Genomic DNA, 9,840 nt, shown 5'->3' with positions numbered 1-9,840 from the left:
CTTGAGTCAAGATGGCAGTATCATCAGCAAAAAGAACGAGTTGAATCATGGGATCGTGAGGGATGTCACAAATGTATAGAATGAAAAGGATGGGCACACTTCCCTGTGGAACATCGCCTTAAATGCAGCCGCTATAAGGGCCCACCAGCGGCCGAGCGGTAAAGTCGCTGAACACTGGTAGTTCGGTCCGAGGTTCGAATCCCGCGAACGGGCTGGCTGCATGGGCGTTTTCGTACTGGTCATTCACTGCGTGATTCACAGGCAGCATTTAGTAGCAAAAAAGCTGAGTCCTAGATTGCATAAGTCTTTACAATATGTAATAAATGCTATCAACAAGATTCGAAGCAATTCTTTGAACTCTCGGTTATTTGCTCAGCTATGTGAGGAAAACGACGAAGTCTTTGCTCGATTACTTCTGCACACTGAAGTTCGCTGGCTATCAAGAGGCTCTTGCTTAGAAAGATTTTCAGCCATTTTTGAATCTGTGTTGGAGTTTTTACAAGAAAAAGATCCGCATTTGAAAGAAAATCTGAACAATTGTAAAACAGATATTTATTACTTGACTGATATCTTTGGAATGTTCAACAAAGTTAATTTGCAACTGCAGGGTGACGATCTTAACTTGATTAAAACAAAATCAATAATATCGGCCTTCGTGTGTAAACTAATCCTTTATAAACAAAATTTAGGCAGAAAAGAATATTCGCAGTTTCTGCATTTGTCAACATTACCAGAAATGCTTCAAGATGATGACATTTTATTATATGTCATTCACTTGGACGCATTACACAAGGATTTTACGGAGAGGTTTGAGGAACTTTTAAATTTACAAATTCCTCAATGGATAATAAATCCGTACAATACCACAGCCATAGAAGAAGCCAATGTGATAATGCAAGAAGAGTTGATTACCATCAGCACAGACGAAGAGCTTAAGCAGAAGTTCAACCAAGGCTATCAGAAGTTCTGGTTGCAACGCAACATTGAAACACAGTATCCTACATTGTGGAACATTGCTGAAAAATACCTTATCGCTTTTCCATCATCATACCTAGTTGAAAAAAGCTTCAATGTGGTAACAAACATTTTGACGAAACAAAGAAACCGTTTGAAAATCAACCAAAGTGAAGATTTTAAGGCTGCAACTCACCAATATTGAACCGGATGTAGCTAGATTGGTAGATAGTCACCAGGTTCATCCATCACACTGAATGTTTTATTTTCTCTTTGCGAATTAATACTTTTTCAAATATAATTTCCTACCTACTTAAGATTCTTTAAGTACTTAATTTGTAATAATCATTATAAATTAAACTTTATATTTACTGAATTGTATGTCTTTTTATTTTGTTAAATTTTGATGAGAAAATTAAGTAAACTTTACTCACTTAACCAAGTGCAAAGTTTTCCAATTGGTACCTTAGTACCTAGGTATTTTGTATCAATAGGAAAAAACTAAAGATAGGCCCCCTTATTCATAATAGTCTGCTAACTTAAAGCATTGCTAATTCTCACTCTGTCTTCTTCTATTGACCTAAGTCAGAATGAAAAATAACACTCTGTAGCAGCTGTTTCAAGTTAGCGGACCATTATGAATAAGGGGGTTGATCTTAAAAGTAGGTAATTTGGCTATGGGGGTCTGAGGTAACAGTTCATTTTGGAAAAGGGGTCACTTGTCCAAAATAGTTTGGGGATCCCTGGTCTAAAGAATCAAAACGGCACACACCACAGAAACGCTTACTAAACATCCTATGATTCAAGATTTCCCAGAACCATGTACCCGATTACGTCACAATAGGGTTTCCATAACAATCAACTAATCAGGCTACCATAAATGAAACAACAACTTTGCCATAATACAAGGGGTACCTTAAAGTCTACTCTACCCGTCAGAGCCATATATAAGGTTCTAAGATATCTATGGCTGGTCACAGATCCGTTCTGGAAAACGTGTAGGAGCATACGGCCATCGATCATTATTATTTTCCATACCATCGTACCTGCATTACCGAATTCGTCACGTTCCATAATTGTTCGAAGGAAGATTTTACATGCTTAACTCGCTCTAGATGCTATCACGTTTAGAATAAGATTATTAAACTAAACTTTGACTCAGTAAAGAGAGCATGGGACCTTTGGTGTTCACTCCGATTCTGATGTTCTTTCCACTAAGTGATTCCTTTTTTGTTGTTAAAACAGCGAAACCTTGGTTTTCTGGCATAAAGGCCATTTATTGACAGATATCAATCCTTAGAATTGGTTATTATTTGCTTATGACTTTGTCCAGGCCTCTTTACAAAAATTGTTTTCATAGCACACAGACTGCGTCTCGAAATACACTCTTTTGCAAAAAAATCGAAGCACCATGAAGGAAGTGGTTGTTTTTGATGAAACTGAATATGTGTATAGCTCATACACAGATAATAAAATGATTAAAAAATCAAGGTCATAGTACCTGTTCACGGCTCGCAATCACCCATTGAGTGTTCAAATTAGTAGTTGGTCGAACCGCCCCTCGCGACAATGCATGCTTGAATTCGCCGAGGCAAGGAGTGGTACAGGTTTCTAATGTCATCCTGCGACACATTCTGCCAGGCATTCATCAGTTGTCGCTCCAGATCTACGATATTTTGTGGTTCCCGAATCAGGCGGCCTATCATGTCCAAGACATGCGCGATTGGTGAAAGGTTTGGTGACCTTGCTGGCCAAAGAAGAGTATCAACCGCACGGAGACAATCCACAGATGCCTTGCATTATCTTGTTGGAAAATGGCCCCAGGATGACGTGCCATGAAGGGTAATGCAACCGGCCGCAGGATGGTATCAACATATCGTTGAGCTGTTAAAGATGTACGAAGGATGACTAAAAATGACCTGTTGTCATAAGAAATAGCGCCCCACATCATCACACCAGGGGCTATGGCTGCATGCCTTTATAAAACAAAGGCTGATTGGGACCGCTGGCCCCGTCCTCTCCAGACACGAACACGGTGGTCATCTGCTTCAAGAGTGAAGCGGGATTCATCGCTGAACACTATACGATGCCAGTCTGATGGCAGCCCGGATGATCGGCTGCGACGCCACTCCAGACGATTCCGCCGATGTTGTGAGGTCAAAGGCCTCTGCTAGCGTAACACCGCCTCAGACAAGCGCCGTGAGATGATGGACGGTACCACGGGAGGTATAGACGTGGCTGTAGAGCGTTGAATAATCGACAATGATACCGTTGGGGCGGTTCTGGCCTGGCGAACAATCATCCTATCTTGCCTCACATTTGTGCTCCTTGGCCTTCATTTCTTCGGCAATTTCCTTGTAGCAATCATTACTACCCAGCTTCACGCAACCATACAATGGACCACGTTCGAAGTCGTTTAGTTGTCTGTAAGGTCTTCGATATCGTTGTAATGGCATCTTCAGTTGCTTCTTTAAGGAATTCAATGGCAGCAACAAAAAAAGAAAAATTTTCCGCCTCTGTTACTGGTTTTATACTTTGCTAATTGCGCACTAGAAATTCGCGCTGTGATCGCAATTCCTGTCATTTGCCTTGAAACTTTGATCATTTGCATGTTCGATCAAGATGTTTTTGCATACCAAATTTCGTCACGATCGCAAAAGTCCTCCTTGGTGCTTAGCTTTTTTTTGCAAAAGAGTGTATTAAAACATGTGACTGTTTTCCTGATTGCTTGCTCTGCTTCTAAATGGACAAATGATACTTTGCAGCCATAACAGATTCAGCCCTTACATACTGAAATCAAATGCAGAAATTTATTCAGATATTCACTTTGCGCAAAAAAGCATATTTAATTGAGGCTTAATAGCTTTATTCACCATCAGATGTTGTAATGTCTTCATTTGCATATCAGAAAGCATTTGATCACTTTTGTTTGGTAATGCTAATCAGGCTTCTCTTTCACGCATTCCCTATAAAAGTTTTCTTCATCGATTAAATATTTCATGGAATATGATTTTTAGGTATTGTAAAGATAAATTTGAACATGAGTATGTTTACGGTGGTTGCAGAATATGATTACAGCAGGAAAGTGATATTCCGTCCTTGTGGGAATACCATGAATAGATTTGCCTTCTTGACATGAGACTTACTTGCACACATCCAGGCCCACCAGCGGCCGAGCGGTAAAGACGCTGCACACTGGTAGTTTGGTCCGAGGTTCGAATCCAGCGAACGGGCTGGCTGCATGGGCATTTTCGTGGTTTTTCCCATGTGTAACGTGTATACGAGCCAGTTTCCCTTAGAAAGTCCTCCACGAAGGCATCCCTCCCTTTAGGCAGACAGCCCTCGTGTGCTTTGCCATAATTGAATAATACAATGCACATATCCAAGCCTACTCTAAACTCTGCTACCAGAAGCAATTATTGGTGTCAAAGTTAATTGATGATCTACTCTTGCAGGATTATTTACATTTAGTTTAAAACATTTATGAACAACACGAATGTAACCTTCTGGTCAAAATTATTCTGTTGCACAAAATATAAAAAGAACATTGCTCAGAGATTTCTCAGATTAGCAATCGGAATTGCACAAAAAGACCCAATTTTTTTCCATCCATAATCAATCATGAAATAATATCAAATTTTTGGAAATGCTTAGAATTTTTCTGAGCACTTTTGTTCTTTTAAGATGATTAGACTTGTTTTAAATAAAATCTCGCTCCCCCCCCTCTTCTCCAAAAGAAATTTCTGATTTTGATTGTGTATTTCTCTGAATCTCATCAGAAACTTCAATTCGGATTAGCTTTCTCAAAGTATAAATTCACAGTGTTTATTGAATAATGTCAGTATGGAATTAAAAACAAATAACTGATATTTTTCTTGTAAATTTTAAATTGAAGTGGCAAATGGAAACAGGTACCTAAGTTACATACAACCTTAATCATACAATAAGTATGAAGAAAATGAAATTTTTAGTATTAATATTTCAAATAGCACTGGATGTGCAGCTATCAGATTCCAACAGAAATTGGACATCATTATATAGCCACAACATTTCTTGAACTTATTCAGATTACCATCTTTAACTGATACCTCAAGCTGAACCCCAAGCAGCAATCCTTCATAACTCACATTGGTGAAAAAGCATTCCGCTCAGTCTCGGATTTATTTCCAACCGACTAAATTACCCATAATATTTTAACTCTCAGAGTAAAAAGTTGCAGCTGGAAATCTACTTTTCAAACTCTTCAACAGCAAAAGAACATTTCTAGGGAAAGTTGCCTCTAATACATTGTAGTCTGATAGGCCTTCTCCGTTATACATAGAATGATGAATTCGACCAAAATGCAATTAATACACTCATGGATAAAAAAATTAGCACACCAAGAAATAATTGCGGGATCGTAGCGAAACTTGCAATGAAGGTACATGTCGGGGAGAAATGCAGCGTGATTGCGCATTACGTATAGACGGTAGAGGGCGTTGAACGTCGTACTCTGTGGAGTATAAAACAGGTAGCCAAAACTTGTTTCAGTGTGCTGAATCATTTACAAAGGAAGAGCTGAGGTAGAATAGCTGCAATTGTCGCAATTTGAGAGGGGGAGAATCGTCGAGATGATGGAAGCTGGGTGGTCAGCTAGGCGAGTAGCTCGTCAATTAGGCCGCTCTGATTGTGTTGTGAGGAAGTGTTGGGACCAGTGGACCTGAGAGATGTCATGTACACGAAGATCAGGCTCAGGACGCCCTCGAGACCAGTCGTCGAGAAGACCACCACATCGTAAGAAATGCACGCGTACAAGCCAACTGCTTCACCGGAGGTCATCCAGGCACAGGTAGCACCTTCACTACTGACCCTGTGTCTTCTCGAACCATACGAAGGCGCCTGGCTGAAGGACAGTTAGTATTGAGGCGCCCATTACGTGTGCTGCCTTTGATGCCCACCCATCGACGCCTCCATTTGGAGTGGTGTCGAGCACAAGGAAACTGGACTGCAGCGGAATGGAACCAGGTCGTCTTTAGCGAGGAATCCAGATTCAATCTCGGCAGTGATGACAATCGTGTTCGTGTGTGGAGAGCTTGTGGTGAATGCCTCAATCCTGCCTTTGCTGTACAGCGACACATCGCTCCCACAGCTGGTGTGATGATATGGGGTGCCACTGCCTACAATAAACGGTCACCCCTAGTATTGTTCCGTGGCACCATGACAGCCCAGCGGTATGTTCATGAAATCCTGTAACCACATGTGTTGCCACTCATGCAACGGCTTCCAGGAGCCATTTTTCAACAAGACAATCCTCGGCCTCATACGGCAAGGGTGTCAAAAGACTGTCTCCGCACTGTTACTACCCTTCCTTGACCTGCCCGATCCCCAGATTTGTCTCCTGTCGAGCATATCTGGGATCATTTGGGACAACGAGTTGGGCATCCCACGAGTTTGAACGAACTAGAGGCAAGGTTACAGCAAATATGGAACGAAATGTCTCAAGACATCATACAGAACTTGTATGACTCAATGCCCGATTGTATCGCATTGTGCATTCGCGCTATAGGGGGTCCAACGGAGTATTAACTCCTCCGTTTTTTTGCCTTTTTCTTTGATTTTCTTATCATTTACTTATATCAAAGTAGTCATTACATATGTACAATTTCGTTTCATTTTGACGACTCCTTCTTGCTGCGTTAATTTTTTTGTCCATGAGTGTATTATCTAAAGTATTCTCGAAAAGTAATTACCATTAGAATCATATAATGCTAATTAGTTTTAAATTATACGAAATTCAAAATGCAATCTTTTATTGAAATGCAGGTCATAAAAAAAGCTAGCTATATAAGTATTTCTTATTTATTATAAATTTTATTATACAATGAGGTCCAATTACAGCTTTTTCCTAATATACACAATGTTTAACTTCTAAGCAATTTTACATATATAAATATATATTTCCTTGTTGAAGCTTAGCCAAACTTCATCACAATAGAAGCTACATATATTAGACACATATATTACATCCAAAGTAACAATCTTGTATATATATCATTTAAATATTGTCATATATTTTTATTCACTGTGATATTCATATTTGCTATAGTATTTCTTTAAAAATAATAAAAAGCGGTAACATTTGGGTGCAACATCTTTATATTTGAAAAGTGATTCAACACAAAAGTGAAATGAATACAAAATTGAGGATTGAGGCTAATATATTTAATTGCTTCATAACGAGAGCTCGTCTTAATAACAAAATTATTACTGTTGCTTTTAGCATAATCCCAAGAATCCATTTAATGCTTATAAATGTAATATACTCAATCATATACCTATTTTAAATACCAAATTTGAGAGGTTCTGGATTATACTTTTTTTAAAAATAAAAATCTGTTCAGAGCTTAAAGTAAAGTATCACTTCCAGTATATCAATTTTACCCAAAATCTAATATGCAGTTGCCATGGATATAAACTTAAAACCTGAAAAGTTTTGGACTGCATTTTAATATAGCTTTTCATTAAAAACTGTTACAGGTTTCAAATAAAATACTACTCCCAGATGTCCATTTAAAACAGTTATCGGCTTCATAAAAAGTACCGCTTTTTGTTGTGGAAATTGTTTTTTCCAAAATTTAATAAACTATTTATATGAATGCTTAAATATGGAAAATAGAAACTTTGAAAGTTTCATATGAGAGTTATCATGGACAAAAAAATTGTTACACACATACAGACACAGGCATTGTAAAAACAGGAAAAACTCGTAAGGACTCTAATTCATGCTTATTCACTGAAAACTCGTCATCGAATTTTTGGATCATAAACATTATCTCCTTTTCCTGTAAGCTGAATTTTGTTATGTAGGTAATATAACTGCATATAAATATAAATAAATAATTCTTATTTCTCTTGCTCTATATTCAGGAAAGTATATTTTTATGTTATAAAGATCTGAAGCTAAAATATTACAAAACAGAAGATTCATCTTCAGATGAAAGCATTTTCTAGTTTTCCCTCTCCTTCATAATTATTGACTGGTTTTTAGCAAAAGAAAACTAAAATTAAAAGAAGACAGCATGATTTTAGTACAATAATGTAAAAAAAGCTTTTAATTTGAATGAAAAACAAAGTATTAGTTCCTAAAATAGATTTAGTGATTTTCTTTACTAATTCAAAAGTCAAACAACAAAAATCAGCGTTAATTTACAAAATTTTCACAGGAATAGTTTCGATGGTTTTACCGAACCACCATACTCAGCTGCAAAACTGCAAATGAACAAGATAGGAAATAATGATTAGATAAGATAAGAACGCCTGGACAAGAATAAGCAAGTGGCGCCCTCTGTTGGTGAAACCAGAACTAAAACATAATTTCTTTAAAGGCCGAAGGCAAAGTTGGATTGGAATTAGGATCGTTAACTAGAACAGAAAGATTTTTATGAATGTGAATTGCCTCTAGAAAATCCAGTTCTCCAATGGAAGATGTTTTTTGAATAATTTTGGCAGCTGAAAAATTGAAAGTGTGATTTTCGGACCAACAATGTTGAGCAACAGAAGACTTCTGTGTTTGCTTTTTTCTAGCATATGCCTCATGTTCCTTGACGCGAAATTTTAAGGCTCTCGTAGTTTGGCCAATGTAAATCAAACCACACTGGCAAGGAATCCTATAAATACCCCAAGAATTCTTATCCGGAATGGGGTCCTTGAGTATGGAACTCGGAATTTTATTGATGGGAGAATAAACAACCCGAAAGTTAAATTTCTGCAAAATATGTGCAATTTTATAGCTAATTGATGGAAAGAAGGAAATGACAACAGAATTTTTATAATCTTCTAAAACAAGAGTATGCCTTTTAGTGTGTTGAGATGAGAATTTTTTAACTGCTTGATTAATAATGTTGGGTGAAAAGCCCCTGTCAATAGCTATTGCTTTTAAATAATTTAGTTCTTCATCAAGGGCTAGTTTGGAGGAGCAAACTTGAAGAGCACGGAAAACATAGGAATAAAATGAAGCTGACTTTTGTTTAGTCGAATGACATGATTTAAAGTGTGGTGGAAGGCAAACCGATGAAGGTTTACGGTAAACCGTAGTACTGAAGTTGGATGTGTTACGTGTGACCAGAATGTCGAGAAACGGAAGAGAATTGCAAGTCTCAAGTTCAAAAGTGAACTGAATAGCAGGATCAATAGAATTCATTGTTGAAAGATATACGTAGCGGAACCATGCCGGGAAGTTTAAAGTTTCAAACAATTTTGATTCATAATAATGCATGTAGATATCAGCCAGGATGGGACTGAAGGGGCTTCCCATGGCTAATCCCTCAGTTTGCTTGTAATATTTATTTTGGAAAGCAAAATGTGTTTCAAACAGAGTTGAGTGAGAAAATTTTCTTTAATTGACATGCACTCCTTTGTAAATAGTAAAATTAAATGGAGCCGTGTATGCTGCAGAAAAGTTGTTATTCGAGAAAGGAGATTATTTTAAAATACGGTTGTAAAGAATCATTGTATTCTCTTGTATGTGCTCTCATATCGTAAATGCCTGATTTAATATAAAGTTATAATGAATCAATGTACTCTTCTGACTGTTTCTTATATCATAAATGATTACTTGTATCAAAATTGTTGTAGATGGACCAGCTCTTAGCTAGGAGAACTCATGTTCAAAATCTCAGCTGAAACACAGTTAATTTTTCCTGTTTCCTGCTCAAAAAATCTCATGATTTCTACAAAAATGTTTAAACTAAAAAAGTTGAGGGCAATAATTTATCACATGGTATCACATCACCTGGGTATCATGCCCCCACTCATTCATCCTTTAAGAAGGGGGATATAAAGAATTACTACTCCGTTGAGTTTCCAATATTATCAAATTAATTAATTACTGAATTCATGGAATTTTCT

At 37.5% G+C, this 9,840-nt stretch overlaps 1 protein-coding gene across 1 annotated transcript; it reads left to right on the top strand.

The window, feature by feature from the left end:
• The first annotated feature begins 220 nt into the window (after window positions 1-220).
• On the top strand, window positions 221-1,159 carry LOC146998309 (protein FAM200A-like). The gene has a single exon (XM_085812493.1). The coding sequence runs from the start codon at window positions 221-223 to the stop codon at window positions 1,157-1,159; it is 939 nt and encodes a 312-aa protein (XP_085668619.1).
• The last annotated feature ends 8,681 nt before the right edge of the window (window positions 1,160-9,840 follow it).

This window comes from Stegodyphus dumicola, chromosome 3, assembly GCF_044657685.1.
Source record: "Stegodyphus dumicola isolate Sdum_Otavi_A_Nest chromosome 3, ASM4465768v1".
Lineage (NCBI taxonomy): Eukaryota > Metazoa > Arthropoda > Arachnida > Araneae > Eresidae > Stegodyphus > Stegodyphus dumicola.
Note: the sequence above shows the minus strand (reverse complement) of the source record. Positions and strands in the feature narration are given on the sequence as shown.

Coding starts and splice junctions, on each gene's coding strand:
- LOC146998309 (XM_085812493.1), top strand. CDS start 221: ATGGGCGTTTTCGTACTGGTCATTCACTGCGTGATTCACAGGCAGCAT.